At 38.9% G+C, this 26064-nt stretch overlaps 1 protein-coding gene across 1 annotated transcript; it reads left to right on the top strand.

Annotated features, from left to right (window-relative positions):
• Positions 1 to 1260: 1260 nt before the first annotated feature.
• Positions 1261 to 5499, top strand: WNT8A (Wnt family member 8A). Its single transcript, XM_074230625.1, has 6 exons — positions 1261 to 1328; positions 1432 to 1465; positions 1964 to 2102; positions 3064 to 3189; positions 3904 to 4046; positions 4945 to 5499. Exons 1-6 carry the CDS (start codon positions 1261 to 1263, stop codon positions 5497 to 5499), a joined length of 1065 nt encoding a protein of 354 aa, XP_074086726.1.
• Positions 5500 to 26064: the final 20565 nt, after the last annotated feature.

The following is a 26064-nucleotide window of genomic DNA, read 5'->3' as shown; positions in this document are numbered from 1 at the left end:
AGTCATCCTAAAAAAAAATGCAGGAGTAGCTAAGTGGTCCTGTGAATAAGAGGATTGGTCTGGAGTTAGGAGGACCTGGGTTCAAATGCAGTCTCAGACACCTGATACTAGATAAAAAAAAAAAAGTACCTGCCTTAGATTCTCAAGAGAAAGGCTCAAATCTTTGCAGCCAGTCCTGCCCATCTCACAACCTAGCTGAACAAATTGAATGATCTAAGGATTGAAGAACTTCCTTATTAACTTTGTTATATGCCTCTGTGCACTGTGAGATTATTTTCATTTATTATTTATGACTATTAATTAGATTTATAATGCTAGTAAGGGAAACTCAAAGGCTATGCAAAATCAGGGACAGAGCCTTGGTCTGTTCCTTCCACCCAGCCCAAACACTGATTCTCAATCCACAGTTTTTTCAGTCTCAAATCCTTTTTCAGATAATAGCTCATATTTATAGAGTGGCTTAAGGCTGGCAAAACACTTTAGATAGGTTATCTCATTCGAGCCTCACAACAACCCTGTTAAGTAGGTGCTATTTCTTTAGATGAGAAAAATTGATATAAGGAGGGGATGCAGTAACTTACCCAAGGTCACACATTTGATAAGTGTCTGAGACTGAAGGAACTTCAGTTTGGTGTCTCCCCAATCCTAAATCCTGTATTCTACCTAGAGGAGCCCATGGGAAAAGATAAATTCTGAGATGAGTCCCAGTTTCTATCCTGTCCCCACACCCATCTTTGGAGAGAGCTTGTCACTGGACAAATAGGAATCTTATTCTAATGCATCACTTGGAAACATCAAAATGATCAGAATCATGGGACAGACCTTAGGAGAAGTTAGATCAGACGGGGACCTGCTCTGATCATGGGTCAACCTTCTCCGTAAGCCAGAGAAAATGCAGACTAAAAACGGGAGGGGGGGTGGATACTAGGATACTAGGCAGCATAGGGCAGGGCAGGCGGAGTCACTGCCTGCTCCCTCCTCTCACCTTTTGAAGTGCCGAGCTCAATGAGTGCCCTATTGGGCCACTGTCTCCTCTAACCACATCATTGGAGAACAAATGAGATCAGTCACTGAGCTAGCTGGAGTGGTTTTTTTCCCCCTTTGACTGTTTAGAACTTTCCCCTATAAATACCAAGGTCTCCATTTAGTCCTACTCCCTGAAGGCCAGCGAGCTGTCCTTTCATCCCTCACCCTCTGGCTTGGGGCTTCCTTGGGAATCCCTTGGGCTGAGGTCCAAAGAGGATCCAGGAGGGCAGAGCCATGAACGAGCGCCTCATCCTTCTGGTGGCAGTGGGCATCTACTCTGCCATTCTCACTACCTACGCCTGGTAAGTCTTCCCTTCCCAGTTCCAGCTGCAGAGGTTCCTCCTCACAAGTTGTTCTTTCCTTCACTCACATTCACCTCTTACATTTTTCCTCCCTTCACTACAGGTCAGTGAACAATTTCCTGATGACAGGACCCAAGGTAGGAAGGATACTCTATGTGCCAGTCAGCGTCTGTCGTGATGTCTGTGCCCGAGCACCTCTGTGGCCGTGGGTGCCACGCTTAAACTGATGTGTGCCCTGGGTTAGGGTTAGGTTTGCCTAATACAATTACAAGGAGAAGGCTCGATGTTTGGGGTCTTGGGGAAGGGGTGGGTGAGGAATGGGGCAAGGATATTTAGTAAAGGGAGATTCACCAAAGAAAATGAAGTTCACTCTTTCCCCCACCTCACTGCCAAGATTTTCCTTTTGGGGGAGAGGGGGGATGCGGGGAAAAGGAAGATCATTGATGAAGAAGGGAGGTAGTGATCATCCCCCAGGAGCCGCCCACGGTTATTCCAAAGAAAGTGCAATAGGAGCTCCTGCCCCTAGAGGTAGCTTCAGCTCCTTCTTCGCCTACCCCTACACCATCCTCATCCTCAGGAGCTGGGAGCCAAGGACTCCCCGGGCAAGGTTCTAAGTGCTTCCTCTCCCCTCCCAGGCCTATCTGACTTATACAACCAGTGTGGCCCTAGGTGCACAGAGTGGCATTGAAGAGTGCAAGTACCAGTTTGCCTGGGAGCGCTGGAACTGCCCAGAGAGTGCCCTGCAGATCTCCACTCACAACCGACTGAGAAGTGGTAAGCCTGCCTTCCAATGTCTGCACCTGCTCATTATGTCCTTCCTTATTTCTGTGTAGGTGGCTTCTCTGCACATCTACCTATCCCCATGCATATCTGTGGGGGTGTGCAGATGTATTTAACATAGATGTTGTCCCACATTATGTTGATTTATATTAAATTTGTATTTGGGAATCTTTAAGAGTAAGTGCAATGGGAAAGGAAGACTGAATGCTTCCACCCACCCCTTATCCTTAGAGCTTAGAGTAAGGAGTAGAGGTGGGGATGGAACTGGATTTATTAAGTGAAGAGATGAACTGGAAAGAACTGTTTTTAGTTTCCTGAGTTTGTAGATCTCTAATCATCAGAATAGCTCATATTTATGTAGAACAATAGATTGAAGAGACTTGATATCTATTATCTCATTCAATCCTCACAGCAGTCATGGGAGGTATAAGATCCCCATTTTACAGATGAGGAAACTGAGACTGAAAGTGGCTAAGTGATTTGTCCAGGGTCATAAAGCTGGTATATGTTGGAGGTGGAATTTGTACTAGGTTTTCCTGATTTGAAGTCCAACTTTCTTATTTACTACACAAATAATATTCATCAATAATAGGCTCATAGATACCAAGGCTGGAAGGGAATTTAGAAGTTTTCTAGTCTAATTCCTCTCATTTGGTATCTCCAAAGTCATAGGCAGTAAATGGTAGAGTGGAAATTTAAAGCTGGATCCTTTGAGTTCAATTGCCTAACAGGGTTTCTTACTCCCCTGGATAATATGGTTTTATGGGCTTCAGTTTCCCCCTTTGTAATCATCATTAATAGCAGCAAACATGCTTTGAGTCCTGGGATTGAAAAAGCACCTCCAAAGTATATGACTTCAGGTCTACAGGATCAATGTTCCTAATTCAGGCCACTGATCACCTTGATGAAGTGGGGGCTTCAGTAATATACCCTTTTTAATATCCCTGCTCCAAAGCTACTAGGGAGACATCTTTCATCCATGCCATCAGCTCTGCAGGAGTTATGTATACCATCACCAAGAACTGCAGCATGGGAGATTTTGAGAACTGCAGCTGTGATGAGTCCAACAATGGAAAAACTGGTGAGTCTGGAGTGTGTGTGTGTGTGTGTGTGTGTGTGTGTGTGTGTGTGTGTGTGTGGAGAGAGAGAGAGAGAGACAGACAGAGACAGAGAGACAGAGACAGAAACACAGACACAGAGAGACAGAGAGAACAAGGGAAGGGAAATGGGGGGGGGGGGTAAACAGAAAGCAGTGGATGGAGCAGTTCCCCATTACTGCTCCCATCTTAAATCTATAGATCTAGGAAGCTGAATGAGGTAGTTTAGGATGAATGGGGCTAAAAGTAAGCCAGAAGACCTGAAACTCTAGGCTGTGTTGTTTATCTAACTATAGTCTATGCCCAGTCCACTGAGCTTTTTGCAAGACAGAAAATAGAAAAGATCCCAAAGTTCCCCCTCACTCACTTCTGTTTTCATTCTTGAGGGATGGAAGCTATCCAGTGCTTCTTTAGGAAAGTCATCAGCCTCTTTCCAGACTCAGGGTCATTTCTTCCTCTCCCTGTTGTCTTTTTTCTCCTTTGACTCCTCCCCTCAAGCTGAACTATGCTGTTCCATTCTGAAAGGAGATAGCTAATTATCAGTTCAATTCAACAGGGGAGCCTTTTATTAAGTATTCATTCTGTGTTGGGCATTGGGAATACAAAGAGAAAACTGAAAATAGTCTTTGCCTTAATTTCTTGGCTGACCATAGACCTTCTGGGGCAATGCCCCCCCCCCATTCTCCTCTTGCATACAGGTGGCCATGGATGGATCTGGGGAGGATGCAGTGACAATGTGGAATTTGGGGAGAGAATCTCCAAACTCTTTGTGGATGGCCTGGAGAAGGGGAAGGATGCTAGAGCTTTGATGAATCTGCACAACAACAAGGCTGGCAGGCTGGTGTGTACCTGAACCAAGTGACCAGTCTCCTAGGCACACCATCTTCTCTCTAGCCTAATGGGGTTTTTTTTGGTGAGAGTTAAGGGCAGAATGAATCTTATGCAGTATTGCAATGGCAGGGGCTGGAGACTAACAGAATTCCAATGCCCTGAATGGAAGCAGTCTCAAACCTGCATCCAAATGAGATTGGAACTGATCTAAAGGAAGGGAGGGGAAAGAATATGCAGAAACCTTCTCAGATTTAAAAACCAGCTTCAGCAGACAAGAATATTCTGGGACTACAGTTTAGAATCTCTTTGACCATATAGACAACAGGATCTGAGGCAAAGTGCTAGTAAAGACAATACCTAATAAATTGGAATGTGAATGAGGATGCCCTGGATTGTCTATGCAATTCGGACACCTCAGACTCAATTTACTCTCCTTGTTGCCTCAGTTTACCTTTACTAATTCCAATTTATTGTCCTAATTCAAATTTTGACAGAAACCAGGTGATTGTTGTAGAGGACCAGCAATTAAGTAGACCACAGTCTTTTTTCTCTATTAAAAAAAAAAGACTAAGAACTTGAATGGTATATATATAATGATTCATCTTAGTTTACCTGAATCATCATCACCTTGACTCTGCCTACCAATTCCTATTAATTAGAAAGCATTTGGAATATAGCCACTAGTCTACAGTATTACTCTTTCTCCCCATAATCCTGTCCATTTAACAGATGGGTAAACCAAGTCCCATTAAGGTTAAGTGATTTACTCAAGGTCTAAAGTCCAGTTTTTTTTTATTTCTGGTCAAATTTCTTTCTTCTATCAAAATGAGTTTCATTCTCGAGACTCTGAACCTCAGTTTAAGTTCCCTCTGTAGGTCTCCCTCTAACCAGAACTATTCTCTAACTAGGCTGTAAGGGCCACCATGAAGAGGACTTGTAAATGCCACGGCATCTCCGGCAGCTGCAGCATCCAGACTTGTTGGCTGCAGCTAGCCGACTTCCGGGAGATGGGGGATTACCTGAAGGCCAAGTACAACAAGGCCTTGAAGATAGAGATGGACAAGCGCAGGTTCCGAGCTGGGAACAGCGCTGAAGCTCGGTGGGCCCCGGTTGAAGCTTTCCATCCCAGTGCTGAGACTGAGCTGATCTTCCTGGAGGACTCACCTGACTATTGTATCCGTAACTCCAGCCTGGGCATCTATGGAACCGAGGGCCGGGAGTGCTTGCAGAGTGGCCGCAACCTGTCCCAGTGGGAGAGACGCAACTGTGGGCGTCTCTGCATGGACTGCGGACTTCGGGTGGAAGAGAGGAGGACAGAAGCTGTCAGCAGCTGCAATTGCAAGTTTCAATGGTGCTGTACAGTCAAGTGTGACCAGTGCTGGCAAGTAGTGACCAAGTACTACTGCACCCGTGGTCCAGGTGGCTCTCGAGCTCGGGCCAAGGGAAGTTCCAGTGCCAGCTAGTCCACTTCTCCCCACCATGTGGGAGCTGATAGACATAAGGGGGTTGGTAATGCCCCTCTTGGGGAAGGGGACAGGTAGGTGATGGTAGACAGGGCAGAGATCAGAGATCAGGGGTCAGGGATCATTTGTCCAGGAAAGAGTTAAGGTCAAGGTCTGTCTTCCTGCTGAGCCCTTGAAACTTTAGTGGTAAGGAAGTCTCTCTCATGGTGTAGACTATGATATTTCATTTATTAGGACTACAGGCTAGGATCAAATTCCCAGCCCAGTAATCCAGACTCACCTGGATCCAGCTATTGGACAAAATTATCCACTTGTACCACATGATGGTTGCTCCCTTGTCTCTGCCTCTTTACTCAGGCACCTCTGGCTAAGGTGAGGATCTAGGCAGATTTCCAAAGGGATAACTTTACCAAGGTCCAGGATCCCTCTCACCTCAATCCTCAGAGGGCGTCCCGACCACCTGGACTTGTCACCTAAGTAATCACACAGACAATAGTACAGAGACCAAGCACAAAGTTGGAAGGATTTCTGTCTTTGGGGGATTTTATTTTGTTAATAGGATCTTATATTTTATGATGAGAAAAGTACCTCTCACAAACAATCTTGGGGATCTGGCATGAAAAGTGAAGTAAGCAGAAGTGGGCCAGACCCAGTTCAACCTAACAATTTTTCCAGTCCAACCCATCACTCACCTGAGCTATCCCAGACCTTAGTAGTGAACATAACTGGCCAACAGATGGAGATCTGGAGACCACAATGTGCTTTTCTATCTAGGATACCTCCTAGGGTCAGGATATTTCTTGGGTGCTGGGCACCTTCTCTGTTTTGTTTTCTCTCCAGATGAAAATGTCAGACCTTGTTTTTCAATAAATGCTTTTAAGTAAATCGGCTTAGTCAGGTGCTTTTTTCCTTCCTTTGAGAACTTTATGAGCAGAGGGAGCAAGGGCAACTCTGTCCCTGTTTCCCTGTGATCCATGTGAATAATGGGGAAAGTGGAAATAGCTAAATGTTCTATTTCTGTAACATCATCCATTTCATTCAGATGTGAAAACTGATGCCTCTAAATTAAAAAAAAAAGCAGAAAGATCTCACTAGCAGGAATGAGATCTGGTCCCATTGAATCATAAATAAGGAACAGGAAAGGACCTCAAAGGTCATTAAAGTCTCAGCCCCATGATGTTTTATAGATGGGAAACCTGAGGCCCAGAGAGACAATGACTTGGACAGGATCACACAGTCTTTTGAACCTGAAGCAGTGTTTGACCTCCCAAGGGTTCCAATGGATGAGCTTGATTGTCTCTTGGGTCCCCAATTAGGACAGCCTGATGGCTAAAGATTTGATATCACTATTTTTGGCATTCCTTTCTTCATCTATTATTGGATCACTTGATGGAGAGCAGAAAAGAGAGAGTTTTTTTTCCTGAAAAGAATAATCCTGACAAGAAAATGGTGCAGCTCCCCTGCCTAAGTGGACCCTGGAGTCTAGACAAGAATCTTTAAAACTAATAGCAAGAACTTAGTAACTATTGGATGGATGAATGATAAATCAATCAACAAGTTTAGGAAATGTTTCAAAAGTGCTCCACTGCAAGAGAAGTACATCAAATCCAGATTGACTTCTTAGGGGAGAAAGAAAAGGCAACTGAGCAGGATGTCATCTCCAAAGTAGTTCCAGCAGAGAACTGGCATGATACATTTTAGTATCAAAACCAGAGTCCTGGGAAAGGAGAGGACTCTGAGTCACTCTAGGGGTTAGATCTAACAGTAAAACTGTCTTTTATTCTATTTTACTATAGACCAAGGTGGAAATAGGAGAATGCTAACTCCTACTAAATGGGGGAAAAGTAAAAGAAGCTGGGGTGAGTTAGGAGAAGAACACAAAAACAAAAAACTCAGCAGTAATACACAAGGACAATTTATTTGTTTAATATTTTATTTTAACCAATTACACTTAAAACAATTTTAATATTCATTTTTTAAAATTTTGGGTTCCAAATTCTCTCTCTTCCCTCCTATCCTTCCCCTCTCATTGAGAAGGCAAGCAATTTTATATAAGTTATACACATATCAATCATGCAAAACATTTCAAACGTTTCCACATGTTATAAAAGAAAGTACAGACCAAAAACAAACAACCCCCCCAAAATGAAGAAAGTGGGGGGCAGCTAGGTGGTACAGTGGATAGAGCACTGGCCCTGGAGTCAGGAGGACCTAAATTCAAATTCAACCTCAGGCACTTAATAATTACTTAGCTGTGTGACCTTGGGCAAGTCATTTAACTCCATTTCCTTGCAAAAGAAATAAAAATAAAAAAAAGTTTAAAAAAATGCTTACAACTGCATTCAGACTCCATCAGTTCTTTGTCTGGAAGTATATAGCATTTTTATCAGAAGTCCTTCAGAATTGTCTTGGATCATTGTATTACTAAGAAAAATCTAAGAAAAGGACAATTGTCCTTCATACAAGTAACATTTAAGGACAAAAACAGCAGGTTCACATAAATAACGTACATGAACAACCTATTAATAAATTGTCCTTGTATGTTAGTTATGTAAATGCCTTTTGACTCTAGTGAAAAATAATCTTGTGGGGGAAAAGATCATTGAGTTTTTTATTTTTATGTTCTCAGACTTAGCAGAGTCCTAGTATTTGGAGCTACAGAATTAATATTCATGGATGTAAACTAAATGATAATAAATGTTTAGGGATTGGGGTAGAGGGATGGCATAGTTTTCTATGGATCATCTTTGGACCCCTAAGCAATACTGGATAGTTGAGGTACATTCCTTCCCAACCCCTCAGCTTCTGGTTTTGCTTCTCAGAGGTCTACAGGAGTGAGTGAGAAACTGGAAATAACAGTTTCTGTAGCATCATCTATTTCACAGATGAGAAGACTAAGGCCCACATTGACAAGGAATAGAAATGCTTTTGGAGATTATGGAATTTGTTCCAATTAGAGGTAGCCTTCTAAGAACTCCATTCCTAGGTGTGTACACAAGTCTGGCTCTTGGGTTCCAACAAGCCTTATCAGAAAACATTAAGCTCCACAGTGAGCCCTTAAGGACTGGCTTTATGAAAACTTCTTAGACTTTCTCTTCGAGATCTTTCATACTTTTCATTAAGCAAAGAACTGGGCTCTTGCTCAAAGAAGACAATTTCTCCCTTATCTTCTCCCTCCAAGAGGTTGTTTTGGGATTGTTTTTTCATCTCCACCTCTCTCTTTAGCACCCTGCATTTGGGGGGAACCTAAATATTCCATAAGGTTCATTTCTGAAAGTTCAGCTCTTAAAAAAAAATAACCTCAGAGATCATGAGAAATTCCTAAATTGCCTGCAAAAGTTCCAAGAATATAGAAAGATTCAGAGTTCCCTTGCCTATCCTTCCAGGGCAATATCTCTTCTTCCTCATCCATCTTGCTCCTTGGATGCAATCAATCACATTAATCGGTCTCTTCCAGATTAACTCTAGGCCAAGCAACAAAAGAAATTCTGATTTCTCTCCATCCATCACTTCTGTGTCAGGGATTCATTCCATCCCATTCCAGCATTATTCAAATTCATTAGTGGTTCCCCTCCCATCTCTACTCTCACCCTTCTCTCCTGTTGGGTCATTTTTAACAAGTTGATCCCCCATAATGTCCCAGAACAATAAAACTCCAGCCTGTCTGTATATCACATTCTGTGATCTGAGTGGAACAGTGAGATCTTCACACCTTACCCTCCCCCCTATTCCTCACACCTCTTTGTCCTAATGAAAACCTGTTGGAAAAGAGACCAAGAGGTAAACAAAAATATTCACCACAATATTCTTCCTGTAATCAAAGAATTGAAAACAAAGTAGATGTCCACTAAATTGGAGGAGAGCTGAGAATGCTATCATATGTGAATATAATGGTGGATTGCTGGGCACTAAGAAATGATCAGTAGGAGGAACTCAGAAAAGATGGGGCATTGTGCATAGACTGGGAGAAAATTAGCTCTTTGACAGCAATAACCATTTCTTTTTTCTCTTTGTATTCCCAGCACTTAACAGAGTGATAGTATATATAGAACATAGGAAATTAATGGATTTATTGATTTTTCCTTTTTGTAATCAGGAGGTTGGACTTAACAGCTAGCACTGTGAAAGTGTTTTAAAATTTTCCAATTGCTTTACAAATAATATCTCATTTGATCCTCACAATAACCCTAGAAATAGATGTTATTATTATACTCATTTTACAGGTGAGGAAATTGAGGCAGGCAGTGGTTAAGTGATTTGCCCAGAGTCACACAGTTAATAGGCATCCAAGATTAGGATTGAATCCAGTTCATCCTGAATCCAATTTTAATTCTCTATCCAAGAAAATTCCCTTCCAGCTCTAAATCTGTGAGCTAGTTAAACAATGATTGCTTGATTGAAATTATGCAGACCCAAATAGATACAGTCCAAACCACAGTATAGAAAATGACAGCAACTGTGAAAATGAAAATCTCATTAAAAGTGGACTCTTAATAAATGAAAAACTTAGAAAGATCCCAGAAAACAGATGATGCTTCCCCCCGCCCCAAATGAAAGGAAATTATTAGAACAGAGGTAGTCACCACATCTGATGGTTTTGCTTAATAGTTTGTTTACCACAAGGGGAGAGTTTGATCTGGAAAGAGGAGTATCTCCCTCTCCCTAGAAATGACAGTGATGTAAAGACCAAAATGCATCAATAAAATGTATTTTTAAAAGAAAAGAAAAGGAGACCAAGAGGTCAGAGGGGGAAGTTCTGCCCATTTTCCTCTCCTCCCATTGACCCCCTTTGAACTCAACTCATTCTCCTCAGTAAAGTCCTTCATCCCTTTCTCTGGAGAGGACACCTTGGTCTGTCTGTTTGGACTTGAGGAGGAGGAGAGGTCCTGCAAGGGGCCAAGGAATTAGCTGTTCTTAGTGCATCCTTTAAAAGGCAAATGACATAATCACAGCAATAATCCTTCAAAGGATGGTCCTGCCTGTATAAAGGGCACAAATAAAATCCCTTCAATTTGAACAGTATATTTGCTCTTAAAATTTTTTACTAATTCTCCCACTGTTTAATAGTTTTTAACTTTTTCCATGTCTATATATAGACAATTTTTAAAATTCATTATTCACTGACTTCTGATGGGATGATAGATGAAGAAGGCAGAGAGCTTCTTGGAACTCCCTGAGGAAAGAAGGCTAGGTTGCATAGATTCAAACCAGCCTTTGGTTTGGGCTTTTCCATCTGACTGCTCATTTAATACTGCTTTTCATATGCACTTAAAGGTGCTGTCACCTAACCTCTAAGGGTGGGAAGAGTCATTTCCCAGCTCTACCTCAGAAAGGAAAACCAGTCTTTTGACTTGCAAAGGCACCCCTTAACATGACAAAGTGGATGCTCTAGTTCTCTTCTCATCTGTTTGGTGTGTCTATGTGTGTATGTAAGTGTATGTGTATGTATATGTGTATGTGTATGTGTATGTGTATGTGTATGTGTATGTGTATGTGTATGTGTATGTGTATGTGTATGTGTATGTGTTAGAGAAGGGAGAGAGGGCATAATAAGCAAAAAGACCTGAAAAATTTGGCCAGAAGGCTATGGTTTATGGTTTAATGGTCTACCTCAGAACTCACAGCTTTGGGAATGAAAATCCAAGTAGAGAGTATATGTATGTAAGTATGAGGGGCAAGAAGCAACAGATAAGGCAGAAAGAGATCTTAATTTCTAATTCCATACTCAAGCCACTCATAATTCCTGTTTATAAATTGGCCCAAATGTTGGGGGTGAAAAAAGACAAATTGAAAACAAAACCAAGAAAGTCTGACTCCTGGTGGGAAGTTGTAGAACTCTGGAGTTGGAATGTACTTGGGATAATGTTTGTCCATCATTCTCAAAGAAGACCATAACATCAGGGAGGTGATGCCATGACAAGCACAGGAATTGGATTAGAGTGAGGGGAGCTGTGCTAAATCACCAGCCTCACTTTCTCCTCCAGAGTCATCTGAGTCCAGTAACCAGGCATGGATCAGGATGGCTGGAAATGGGCCTGGATGAGGCAATCAGGGTCAAGTGGCATGCCTTTTAGTTATTATCAAATTCAAGATTCCCATTTAACAAAAATGAAAACCAGAATCGATCAATATGAGATATAAAATGGTTTTGTCCAAGATCAGGCAACTCTTTCACCTTAAAGGTAGGAATTCAAGTGTCTTGACTTCCAAATCATCCTCTTTCCCTTTATACCTCACACTTTCATATTGAATAGAAAAAGGACTTCTCTCTCTAGTCTCTCCATTTCTTTATACAGGGTGTCCCATAAATCTTAGTGTTCTTTTAAACTTTATTAAAAGCTAGATGGTGCAGTAGATAGAATGCAGGGTCTGGAATCAAGAAGACTCATTTTCTTGAGTTCAAATCTGGCCTCAAGATTATTTAATAGCTATGTGACCCTGGGCAAGTCTCTTAACCCTGTTTGTCTCCTCTGTAAAACAAGCAGGAGATGGAAATGGCTAACTCAATATCTTCGCCAGGAAAATCCCAAATAGGGTGACAAAGAGTCTGAAACAACTGAACAACTACTTAAAACTGCACTAATATTTTTGAGATGTATATGTGCATATATACATATATATATGTGTATATATATATATATATATATATCATCGGGTCTAGCAGGATTTAGATCCATCAGGAAAATTGTAATATGATATTTATTTCCAGACTCCCAGGAAAAAGCAGAGGCCATTGCAAGAAGGAAGTGGGGGACAGGCTGTAGGAGAATATTCATTTCCATCTAAATGGGAAAAAAATAGGAAGAAGCTAGCAATGGAAAGATTTATCTCCTTTAAAAATCCTATTTTCATCATGTTATTTCCCTCTGTCAAAGGCCAAAGTCACATAGTAAAGAATCAGAAGAGTGGGTTCAAATCTTGGTTTGCCCACTTTGTGCTTTATGATCTTGAAGACATTATTTAACTTCTTTGGACCTCAGTTTCCTCATCTGTAAAATAAAGAGAGGTAGGAGAAAATCACTAAGGTCTCCTCCAGCTCTAAATTGATGTCCCTATAATCAAAAGTCCAAACTCTTTAGTACTGTATTCAAAGACCTCCACTTGAGACTCACTTCCTCCCTTGGGTCCCTCCCCACTTCTTTGTATCACAACCTATGAAAGGTCTTGTCTACCCTGTTTCACTTTAGGGGCTTCTTTCCAGTCATCCCTCTCTCTTAACTCCCTTCAATGCTCATCCTAAACTTCACCTCCTCCAAGAAGTCTTTCCTGATCCCTCATTCTTTATTGTTGAATTATTGAAGTCCTGTTCCCAGAATAAAGATTGGACCCTTTGATTTTAGAAAAATGTTGCTGGTCCTGTATAGGAAGAAGACCAATGACATCACGATGTTGGGGTCAAGGTAGAGTGTGTTTAACTATGACTGATAAGTCCAACATGGAAGATAGGGATAGCAGAGCCATACCCTCCCAGAGATTATTAGATACTGTAATTTGTGTTTCCACTAGAGAAAAATTAGCAAATACTTTTTCATTATATTGCTTTAGGATGCAAATGTATAGCTAGTTTTTATATTGTTTTTCCTTTATAAGTCAAATCAATATCTTTTGAGATGACTCAGGAATATTTAGACATTTAAATACTCATAACCTGATGTATTATTGAATCCTTTACAAAGGTGCCCCTTAAAATACTGGTGCTACCTGCCTATCCATAGAATAAGGTTTGCGTACTGGCCTAAAAACTCTGAACTTTGAGTTATTCAGTTGTCTGACTCTTCATAATTCTGTAGACCATAATGTCCATGAGGTTTTCTTAGTGAAGATATTGGAGTAGTTTGTCATTTCTTTCTCCAAAGGATTAAGGCAAACACAGGTTAAATGACTTGCAGATCTTGACTCCAGGCCCAGGGCTTTATCCATTGAACCATCTAACTGCCCCCCAAAACTCCAAATGATTAATTCTTTTTAAGAATCATATATTTACTGGGAATCTTATATTTACTTATATTTATCTGATGTCATTATCTTCAGTCTTAGATTAAACTCATTTGTCCCACTATTATTGAGTTTTGAAATCTATCAGGATTGTCCTTGCAATGTCAGGAAAACAATGAGAAAAATATCATTTGGTACAGTGACATAGAGGCTTGCTACCTGTATTCCCATGGTACAATGACCCCTGGAGAAATACTGGGATGTCCTCTGTGAAAAGGGACCTATAAACATTTTGTCCAGTTTCTTATTATGCACTGGGGCTCATGGAACATCCCACCTGAGGCGGGGGGAGGGTGGTTTTGAAGCTTAGTTTAGGGTTCAAGAGACTTTTGTACATGTTATATTGAACAACATTTTATAACTTGAATGTTATTAGAGAATGAGCTGATAGAGACTGTCTCACATACTCTATATCTGGTTAGAAATCTTCCCATACATCATGTACTCTGTATGCTGCAATATTATGTCAAAGTTATCATGTCCCATAAAAGGTCCTGATCCTGGAAGGGAAACTGGGTATACAAACAATGTTCAGCTAATAGAATGCTGCATAAATAATGAGCAAATTATTCTTGTCTATTTCTGATGTGATTTCCTAAATCACAACTGTGTAGAAGGCAACCTTCCCTAAGCCCCTCTCAATCCCTCTCAACTCACCCCTCTTGCCTTTCCCTTTAAAAGTTTCTGCCTATTCTTCTGCAAGTTGCTAGTTCTTGAAACCCACCCCGCTCAGAGAAGCATGACAACTTATGTCCTTCATAACTCTGGGTCATTGAGTCTTTGTGAATTCTTCACCACTCAAACCCTTAATTAAGCTTCAACAGTGGTGACTTTCAGTACACCCCAGGTCCCTGATCCCTACCAGAAGAGAGCATCATACAAGGTCTGGGAAGCTCAGTAGGCACTAGCCTTCCTTCTAAAATAGGAAACAATGTTTCTTTTTCCTTTTGAAGTATGGAAAAAAACTAGTAGGGAAAGATTTATTTTCATAAAAAGACTTTGTGATAGCAAAGTGGTGCAAGGGATAGAGTCCCAGTTCTAGAGTTAGAAGGACCTGAGTTCAAATGTTACTTAAGTTACTTTAACCCTGAAAACCTAAGAAAGAAAAAAATATTAAAAGAGACTTTTCGTCATATTTTTCCCCTTTTTGAAGATCAACACCTTTTACTGAAGAATCAGAAGATAAAGGTTCAAATCTTGACTTGGCCGCTTTATACCTATATTACCCTAGCTAGATCATGGAGCCTCTTTAGGGGTCAGTTTCTTTATCTCTAAAATTGTGTTGGGGATGGGGGCAGGGAGAAGAAATTCAAGGAAGATTGACCTAGGTGATCACCAAGGTATCTTCCAGCTCTAAAGCTATGTTCCTATGATCCTAAGATAACTCCGTGATCCCACAGTGCATAGAGTATCAGACCTGGAGTCGGAAAGATTCATCTTTCTAAATTTAAATCTGGCCTCAGACATTTACTAACTGTGTGATCCTGGGAAAATCATTTCACCCTGTTTGCCTCATCTAGAAAATGAGCTAGAGAAGGAAATGGCAAATTCCAGTATCTTTGCCAAGACCCCCCCAAGTGGGATCATCAATAGTTTGACATGACTGAAGTGAATAAACAACAAAAATGATCCTAAATTCAAATTCCTTAGTCTTCAGTTCAAGGTCCTTTAATTCAGCCTACCCAGTGAAATCTCATGTTTCTTTTTTTTAATTGATATTTTATTTTTTCAAAAACATGTTATGAAAGATTTTCAGCATTCATCCGTATACATATGTATATTTTTAAGTTACAAAATTTCCTTCCACTCTCCCTTCCCGTCCTCCTCCCTTCAGCGGCGAAGAGTCAGGTTAATATTATACATACACATTTGTGTTAAACATGTTTATAGATTAGTCATTTTCAGTATGAGGAATTAAGATTAAGGGAAAGAAATACATAAGAGAATTTTTTTAAAGTCAATTTAGTGTTCATAAGATTCTGAAGGTTTTATTTTTTTTTTCTTCCTCTGGATGGGGATAGCATTGTCCAGAGTCAGTCTAATAGGATTGTCCTATCTCTCTGAACTGCTGAGAAGAGCTGTATCCATCCAACAATATTGTTGTTAATGTGAAAAATGTTCTCTTGGTTCTGCCCCTTTGCTCAGCATCATATCCTGTAATACTTTCCATGCTTCTCTAGAGTCTGACCATTTATGGTTTCTTATAGAACAATAGTTTTCCATAATATTCATATTCCATAACTTGTTTAGCCATTTCCCCAATTGATGGGCATCCCCTCAATTTCCAATTCTTTGCCACTACAAAAAGAGCTGCTATGAATACTTTGGAACATGTGGGACTTTTCCCATTTTTTAATGATTTCTTCTGGATATAGGCCTAGAATTGGAATTGCTGTATCAAAGGGTGTGGACAGTTTTGTTGCTCTTTGGGCATAGTTCCATAGTGCTTTCCAGAAAGGTTGGATCCATTCACAACTCCACCAGCAATGTATCAATGTCCCAATCCTCCTACAACCTCTCCAACAATAGTCATTTTCCCTTTTTGTCATCTTAGCCAATCTGATAAGTGTGGGTCTCATATTTCCTTATTGTCTTTGGGTTGAGGATTTCAGGGAAGGGTTTTGCTAAGTGCTAAACAATCAGTAAGCTCTGATAAACTTTATAAAATTGATTAGTTGTCCTTGTTCTTGAAGAGAACCAAAATGACATCACTGTTTTAGAGTCATACACTGTGTCTGACTGAGCTGATCAGACCAAAACAAGCTTGGAATGTTCTTCCACAGGTCCAGAACAATTAATCTATGTGAACACCAGTAAAATACCCCTTTTTGGGTGAATCTGCAGAACTTTCTTTTTGAGGTACTTGTGATAACTAATTCTATTGGCAGCATTGAAGAAGGACTCTTTCCTGCATACAAGTGGGGAAATCAGTAAAAGAACAATATTTAGGTCTTTCTCTGGGACACAGAGACCCATGCTGCATTGAGGACATAGACAAATCAATTCAAAATATACTATAGGGAATTTTCTAAGCTCAGTGAATTTTTCAATAGGAAAATGAGTGTAACAGGGGATCAATCAATAAAAAACCATCCTGAAAAATGTGTACAAACAACTCTTCCTGCTGCTTAACCTTACATGGTAACTCACAGAGTATTTTTCTAGAAATGCCTGATGACGTAAAACCAAGCACTGGAATTTGATGACTGCTCCACTAATCAAATAAAGTGATGAACTCCTGCTTGGAAGTTGAACTGATATTCAATAGATACTAACTAGCCAAAGGGAGCCTTTCTTTTTCTCCCTTCCTAAAATTGACTATTGATAAGGACTGGGGAAAGTCTCTGGGTGGAAAGAGAAAGAATGAGCCCCTGAGACCTACTTTCCCCAACCCAATTAGACACAAAGCCAAAAACACTATTAGGCCCTGGTGTTAGTTAATTTAGTCGCTGTTCTATTTTTTCCTATTATAGTTGGAGTATTTTGTGACCTGATCAGCTTCAAATGATTTACTGAAGCTACCAGTGATCTAAGCCAGAGTTTGTAAGTTGTCAATGAAAAACCTCTAGCAAACCACCAGACTCAGAAAAACAAGGGTCAAAACCAGGCAAGAAAAATTGTAATCCATTGTAAAATACTATGTAAGAACTCCTTTAAGTTTGAGTCCACTCTCTCCCAGGTGGACCTTGGGTATTAAAGAGAAATGTTTGTCCTTCTGTTGTTATGTCTTCTCAGTAAATATCACTTTGTAAAAAGTCAATTAATACAATGATCCAAGACAATTCAAAAGGATACATGATGAAAAATTGTATCCAGAGAAGACAAAATGAACACAATGCAGATTGAAGCAAATTTTCTTTCACTTTCTTTATTTTTCCTGCTTTTCCTACCCACTGCAATATGACTAACATGGAAATATTTTTTGCATGACTCCATATGTATAATAGGTATCATATTTCTTGCCTTCTCAGTGGGTGAAGAACTAAAGGGAAGAAATTTAGAACTGAAAATAAAAATTTTTTTAATTAAATTAAAAAGCCAATTGATGCTAATATGCTAAATGTACCAGGGTAATAATTCCTGATGGTTGATACTGGGGAGAACATAACAGAATGGAACCTTGAGCCAAGAGTCTTAGAGAACTCCCATCTCCCTCATGGTTCCCTTAGATCCCTGAAGGGAGATAGGCAGCCTTGCTCTGGTGAACACAACTTTCAGTTAAATAAAGAACTTATAAGGGATATATATATATATATATATATATATATATATATATATATATATATATATATGTATATGATATATATATGTGTGTGTGTATGTATATGATATATATGTATATGATCATATACATATATATATATATATATATAATTTACTTATCAATTGGAAAACATTAAGTTGCTGCTAGACACTGTGTTAAGTGTTGGGAATACAAAGAGAGGTAAAAATCAGTTCCTGCCTTCAAGGAGCTTATATTGTAATTCATGGGGCAGCTAGGTGGCATAGTGGATAAAGCACGGGCCCTGGAGTCAGGAGGACCTGAGTTCAAATCTGATCTCAGACACTTAATAATTACCTAGCTGTGTGGCCTTGGGCAAGCCACTTAACCCTGTTTGCCTTGCAAAAACAAATAAATAAATAAATAATGTAATTCATAAACATTTTCCCCTTACAGGAATATAAGCTCCTTAAGGGCAAGTGCTGTTTTATTTTCCATCTTGCATTCCCAGGATCTAGTACAGTGCTTGTTGCATAGTTGGAATTTAATAATAGCTTGTTGAAATGAATTCCAACCTAAGGAGGACAGGAATCATCATTCAAACAAGAAAATAAGCACTAATTAAGCACCCAATGTTGGCCAACCAGGCACTGTTATAGCACTGGGGGTATAAAATCAAAAGTAAAAATGTCTCCAACTTCAGGGATATAACATTCTATATGGAAGAACAGCATTCAGATACATAGATGTATAGAAAATAAAAACTAGACAATTCAGTCATAGGGAGGATTGAGGCTTGAGCATTTGTGGGAAATCAGGAAGGGTTTCCTAGAGAAGGTGGAATTGGGCTAAATCTTGAAAGACGCCTCTGCTTTATCTGTCCCAGATATATGTACTGTTGAACCAACTCCCTAGTATCCATTCAGATGCAGGTTGAAAACTGGAAAATGGACATTCTTCATCCTTGGGTTCTTTCTTATGAAGATGGACAGGTCAAATTTCTCTATGTTATTACAGATTCCTTCCAGAAGGTTCTGTAACATCTTGGTATTAATGCAAACAAAACCATGTCATTGACTCATAAGCAGAAGCATCTGGAGGACATCAACACCTACAGGAAATCCTTCCTCGACAGGGATTTTGTGTGAACTCTTCCAACACAGTGGAAAATACTTTTGATGAGCATACATTTCTATCATTTGCCTTTCCTGATGTTTATCATCATATATTATTGAACTAGGTTATCTTGTATCTTCCAAGAATCTGAAAGATTGGGGCAGCTAGGTGACACAGTGGATAGAGCACCAGTCCTGAAGTCAGGAGGACCTGAGTTCAAATCCAGACTCAGACAGTAATTGCCTACATGTGTGACCTTGGGCAAGTCACTTAACCCCATTTTCTTAAATAAATAAAAATTTTAAAAAGGAAATCTGAATGATCTGAATATAGGATGGGAAAAACTATGTATTAAAAGAGGCTAAAAATTATCATTTTGTCTTACCAATTCAAATGCTTTCCTCATAATCAGCAAACAACAGGCATGGTGGAATCTCATTATCTTCATCTTTCAGTCAATCAGGAAATGGTGAAGAAATTAACTGTTATTGAGTATTCTTTGTGAAAGTTTGCATGTTTCCTATCAATAAGGATGACTTCAATTCATGTAGAAATGACCATTATAAAAATTTTGTATGAATGGATGAGTGGGCATGTAGGCTAGTAGCTGCTCTCCCAGTTACCTTGTCTGAGATCTAGCAGTATAAATGAGATTTTAAAAATAAAGATAATTGTAAGGATGGTGATTTCTCACCAATTGAAGGCACTCAGGACCTTCTTTCCTATCTAGGCTAGGAAGAAGTAAGTGGCATGAATGTGACCTCCGTGGGGTCCTGCAACCCCAAAAGCCTGGGATATAAAGCTCTTACAAGGCAATGGAAAGAACAGACCTACCCACCCCCAGATCCTTGGAAGAAAACTTCTAACTCAGAGTGGGTAGGGAGCAGGGTTTATAAGAATAATACTGATTTGCAAAGCAACCTTTGGGTGTTTTCTGGGATGCTGATAAACTATGATAGACTAACTGGAGTAAAGAGGGTGGCTTTGGAGCATCTGTAATCCTTTGCAGGACTTATCATTAAATCTCCTCTGTTCCAGTGAGTTTTCATTCTCCAGGTTGGGTGTGGGGGAGCTGGGTAAGCAGGGCTTTATTACAGCTCACAAAACAGCAATAAAATACTTTGACTCTGAGAAGCTTAGGGTCATAATCAGTATGATAAGCAAGCATTTATTTAAGGCAAGGAGGAAATTGAAGTTTCATTTCCTTGGCCTTTGTAGGCCCCTAGGATTGAGCTGATGGCACCATTCAGCCGGTCAGTGGGAGGTCTGCTTACCAATTTTGTTTTGCAAAACAAAGCCAGTCATGGTCAAACTCAGTTGGTCAATTCCATCGATTTACATGAGAGGCCCTGGGAGAAACAGGAATGTGGGAACACTCTGGCAGGGAAATGACAGGTTAATGACAGGCTGGCATTGCAGGGAACTTTACCTGATAAATCACACCCTCACAGGTCCTCCCCCTTCTGCCCTCCCACCTCTTCACACTTACTTGCCAGTGGGCTGGGGCTGATGCTGGAGATGCAAAGCTAGAAAACAGGACCAGACCAAAACTTTGGGAACAATTTTCCATTTTGTATTAAAACTCTGAGACAGTAAGGTATGAAAAGACATTGGACAGGGAGCCAGGAGACTTAATTTTTGATCCTGCCTTTGCTTCTAGCTGTGTGACCTTGGACAAGTCACTCACTCTTCCTCCATGAACAGCAGCTCCCTCTGTAAAATGAAAGGGTTGAACTATATGAGGGGGAGGAGGACTAACCTTGAGGTCATGAACTTTAAAATACATATATTTTGATGTAATTAGTAACTAAATTTTATAACCCTATATGTTTTATTCTTAAAAATAATCTGAGAAGGAATCCAAAGGTTTCACCAGACTGAGAAAGATAGCAAGGAGACAAAAAAATATCAAAGACCCCTGAATTAGATGGTCTTTAAGGTCATTTGGAACTTTAACATAAAAGTATTAGGATCTTAATTTTCTTCCTGTATTTTTTAAAAGACTGTTAAGAAAGGAAAGGGGGCAGTGAATGAAAAAAAAGAAAAATGAATCTATTTGAAACTGGGAGACATGGTATTTGAATATAATTTTCTATTATGGTTCATTATTTATTCCCTAGGTGTGGTTCAATAGGCACTTGACCTATGGAAAATTTAAGAGTAGTTATGGAAAACTTGCTAATCCTTCCTGGATTTTGACCAGATGGAATTTTCAAGATTCAAAGGTCAATCTCTGCTCTGATGTATTCCATCCTTATCTTAGTCTAGCTACAGCTTTAAGAAGGAAAATAATCCCTAACTGGTTTAAGGGATTACATTATTATTCTCAAGTCTAAGGGATATTTATTTTTCCTTCTTTTATTATAAACATAATTACACACAAAAGTAAATTATCAAGTTAATCACACACAAAAGATGAATATTACATATTATACTGTCCATTTTATCAAAAAGGACCAAGCAAATGAAAAAATAAAAAACACATTTGCTGTGTCTCCTTCACACTTTCTGAACTCCCCTTGTCTTTATCTGTTTTCTTTATAAAAATAGAAATGTCAGTGTGAATACTTTTCTGGTTCTGTTAGTCTCAGTTTGAATTGCTTCAAATACATGCACTTTGCCAATTGATAAATGTTCAAAAGATATGAACAGGCAATTTTCAGAAGGAATTAAAACTATCTATAAATATACATATATATATATAAATTAAAAATGTTCTAAGACACTGTTAATTAAATTAATTAAAACAACTCTGAGGTTCCACCTCATACCTATAACTGACTAATATTACAGAAAAGGAGAATAATAAATGTTGGAGGGGATGTGGGAAAGCTGGGACACTAATACACTGTTGTAGAATTGTGAACTGATCTAAGCATTGTGGAGAGAAATTTGGAACTATATCCAAAGGGCTAAAAACTGTGCATACCTTTTGATCTAATAATGCCACTATTAAGTCTGTATCTCCAAGAAATCATAAAAAGAGGAAAAGAGGGACAGCTAGGTTGCGCAGTGGTTAGAGCACCAGCTCTGGAGTCAAGAGAACCTGAGTTCAAATCTGTCCTCAAATACTTAATAATTGCCTAGCTGTGTAACCTTAGGCAAGTCATTTACCTCCATTGCCTTCCTAAAAAGAAAAAAAAAGAAATAAAAGAAACAATCAGCTTGTAAATTTGAGAAAAACCTGGAAAGACTTACATGAACTGTACTGGGTGAAGTGAGCAGAATCAGGAGAACACTGTGCACTTTAATGGCAACATTGTAATTATTTTGGTACTTATGGGTTTTTTTCTCCTTTTTATGAAATCTCTTTTTTAAAAGGTCTTTTGATAACCTTCAGTTTTCATATCAATAATTCTAGATATTTTCCCATCCCCAGACCCTGTAGAATTGAACCTTCCTTTAAAACAAAGAAAATGGTTAAACAAAAGCATGTAATAAACCATTAAATGTATATGTGACACTCTGCCCCTTTAGTTTTTCACATTTTAGCAAGAATAGCAGGGGTAGGTAGTGCAGTGTATAGAGCACTGGCCCTGGAATCAGGAGGACCTGGGTTCAAATGTGACCTCAGTCACTTACTAGTTGTGTGACCTTGGGCTCTGGAGGGGAAAGTGAGATTGGTGCCCTAGCACAGCAACCCACTCACTCAAATCCAATTCATGTCTATCACCTCTCTGATGTCAGGTTTTCTTCCAGAGTTGAAGGACAAACAATAACAACAACATGTTTTTACAAGAACAGTGAGGCACATTCATTCCCTGTACTCAGGAATCAGGACTGATCATTACATTTGTTCAGAGTTGGACATTAATCTTAGCATTCTTTTCATTTACACTATTTGAGGAATGCTTATTTTGTTCTGCATCACTTCATACACATATTCTCAGAATTCTAGGAATTCCTCACATTTTAATTTCTTCCTGCACAATAATATTCCATTATATTCACATTCCCCAGTTTGTTTAGCTATTCCCCCAAACAATAGTCACTTTATTTCCGGTTGTTAACTAATACAAAAGGTGCTTTTATGAATATGTTGATAAAAATAGGTCTTTCTTTACATCTCTGAACTCCTTGGGACCTTTCAATATATCTTTAGGATCAAATTCTAAGAATAAAATTGCTTGGTCAAAGTATAGAATCAGTTTTAAGAGTAAATGGCAAATCACTCTAGTATCTCTGCCAAGAAAATCTCAAAGAGAGTCATAAAGAGTAGGACACAACTGAAAATGACTGAACAATTAAAACTTTCACTAGTGACTAGCAAGTCATTTAATCCTATTTGCCTCAGTTCCTCATCTGTAAAATGAACCAGAGATGGAAATGGTAAACTATTCCAGTATCTTTGCCAAGAAAACCCCAAAGATTCAAAAAGTTGAAAACAATTGAGCAATAACAATAATCTTGCCCAAGGTCCAGTTTTGGTTATCTTTGTAGATGTTCACTTGCTTGGTCATATCCCACACTTTTCAATCCCCATGGACTATAGCACAGGTCTTTCTATCTTTCACCATTTCTTGAAGTCTGAGCCCTATCTTCTCATTATGTGACCAAAGTATTTAAACTTCAGTTTCAACATTTGACCTTCCAGGAATAATCTGAATTAATTTAAATATTATCTAACATGGGTTATCCTGATTTCCATCAAATGTTAAAAGAATGGAAGACACTTAAAAATAGATCACAATCCAGAGAATTAACAAGTTCTCCTTTCTCTGAGATTTTACTGAAATAAAATTCCATGTCCTTAGCTCATCTGTACATTGATGTTTTTGTTGAAAAATAATGAAAATGGGCAGCTAGGTGGCACAGTGGATAGAGCACCGGCCCTGGAGTCAGGAGGACCTGAGTTCAAATGCGACCTCAGACACTTAATGATTACCTAGCTGTGTGACCTTGGGCAAGTCACTTAACCCCAATCCCTTAAATAAATTTAAAAGAAAAATAATGAGAACTCTGACAAAGAGGTACAAGGTTTAAAAAAAGCCATGGTAAGCAGCATGTTCCATCAATTATTAGAAATATAATGAAGTTCATGTTCTAGAGGGAAAAGAAGTTATTTAAATGTTAGGTTCAGCTTGTAGGAGTCATTTTTATAATAATCGTGATTATCATTTGATCTTTGTTTGAAGAAGACCGACCGATGACATCATGAGGCAATTTCTTGACTTCCTTGAGATTTGGATTTAGTGAAGCAGAGTTACAAAAAGCTGTCAGACTCACTCTTCCAAAATCATTGAAGTTCAGTGGCAAGTCAAAAAGTCAAGATAGTCAGCAATGGCTGGCTGATGCTATGGCTGACCTTAGTGACTTTGATGCCTAATTTAGGCCTTTAGCATTCCAAAAGGACCTATTCCAGTAAGTTTAATGACAGTTGAAACAAATTGTTCTCATCCACCCATTCTGATGGAAGCAGTCTTCTTATGCTTGGGGTAGACATTCCCCTAACTCTTCAATGAGTTTAAGGTCTACTGGTTACCTTAAACTGGTTTAGCCTGTCTGCCAAGATGGTTTTACTGGGGTAAGGCCCATTGCACACGCTACAGATTCTTGGAACCACCGACGAGAATTCAGTGAAGGTAGACACCAAAGGTGGATAAGTAGCCCTGCAAAGGACTCAGCAAGCCCTCATACCAGAGGTGCTAGCTCTCCCTGAACATTCCATGCTCCCCCAGTGTGATGGCAAGTGGAAGTTGGAATCTAGGGAGTCAGTGAAGTTTAGGCAAAAGATCACTGACTGGGAGTCAGGAAAACAATTTTTTTGGTCCCACAGAAAAATACTTTTATTTAGGGGAAAAGCATAAATACAACTGACAAAGTATATTTATCAAATGAAATATAATTATAAAGTGTTTAGTTTTGTTTCTGATATTTAGTAAGTGCTATCTAAAATTTTGGTTTTATAATAACTTTATTATTTATATTTTTATTAATTATTATTATTATTAGTTGAGAGGTAAACTCAAAAGTAATTTCTTAATGAAATCATTTAAATGAAAGCTTCAGAAAAACCTAAGAAATCATCTTACTCTAAATAAACTGACTTGAAATATTCAAATCAGCTATATTCACCTACTACTGACAGTTTTAATGCTTCTTATATACATTCCATATATCAAATGGAACTGTGATCTCATTAAGGTTGGAAGATGCCTCTAGTGATGCAAATTGCAGCCCATCTCTAGCTGCCCTCCTGTTCAGACCCTTCTTGTCCATATCATTCAGTGGGGGAATGTCAATCCCAAAAGCTGGAGGCCTTCTTTGCTTCCTTCTGAGATCACAAAAGTATGCATAGAACATGAGCTATAAAAATAATAATTTATTTTTTGGGTTGTTTGTTTTTTTTCAAGGCAATGGGGTTAGGTAATTATTAAGTGTCTGAGGTCCGATTTGAACTCAGGCCCTCCTGACTCAAGGGCCGATGTGCTATCTACTTTGCCACCTAGCTGCCCCTTTCTCTATGTTTCAAATGTAAAAATAGAGTTAGACATGGTATGGAGACTTGATAGGCACATGCATTATATAATTAATGTGTTGTGATTGTTATCAATGAATTTCTAAAGTACTTTGGAATTTTTTAATATCAAAAGCATTTGCCAATTACTCCTGCTTTGTGAGAAGTCTCTTATTACAAAAAAAAAGCAACAATACAGTGACTTTACCTAAGATTCTACCATTTATTTTTCATATTTATTTATTTATTTATTTTAGTATTCTACTTCTCTATTTCTATTTTAAATTTTTTAATTAACAAAAGTCTATTTTCCTTCTCTCCCACACCACACCCCATTGAAAAGAAAAAAAATTCTTTCTATAAATACACATTATTAAACATAATGAATTTGGTCATTGGCTAAATAAACAAGTACGCATGGCTCATTATCTAGCCAAAATCCATCTGATGGATAATATGTTCATCATCAGTCCTCTAGTATCATGAATGGTCATTATATTGATCATAATTTTTAACATATTTAAAAGTTGTATTTACAATGTTGTTGTTATACAAATTGTTCTCCTGGTTTTGCTCATTTCACTGTTCAAGAGTCTATAACAGTCTACCAAATTGTTCACTGATGTAATATTGATGCTATTTTACTATTAATTATTCTGATTCTATTCACTTAACTCTGTTTTAGTTGATATGTCTTTCAATATCTTTTGGAAATCATCTATCTCCTCATTTTTAAACAACACAATAAGATTCCAAAAACATTAACATGCCACAA

The sequence above is a fragment of the Macrotis lagotis genome, chromosome 1, assembly GCF_037893015.1.
Source record: "Macrotis lagotis isolate mMagLag1 chromosome 1, bilby.v1.9.chrom.fasta, whole genome shotgun sequence".
NCBI classification, from domain to species: Eukaryota; Metazoa; Chordata; class Mammalia; order Peramelemorphia; family Peramelidae; genus Macrotis; species Macrotis lagotis.
The sequence above is the reverse complement of the archived record's forward strand: the minus strand, read 5'-3'. Positions and strand labels throughout refer to the sequence as shown.

Bases quoted from the DNA above. Each gene is read 5' to 3' on its own strand.
- WNT8A (XM_074230625.1), top strand. From the start codon at position 1,261: ATGAACGAGCGCCTCATCCTTCTGGTGGCAGTGGGCATCTACTCTGCC. The intron at 1,329-1,431 runs GTAAGTCTTCCC...CCTTCACTACAG, and splicing joins ATTCTCACTACCTACGCCTG to GTCAGTGAACAATTTCCTGA. The intron at 2,103-3,063 runs GTAAGCCTGCCT...CCTGCTCCAAAG, and splicing joins TCACAACCGACTGAGAAGTG to CTACTAGGGAGACATCTTTC.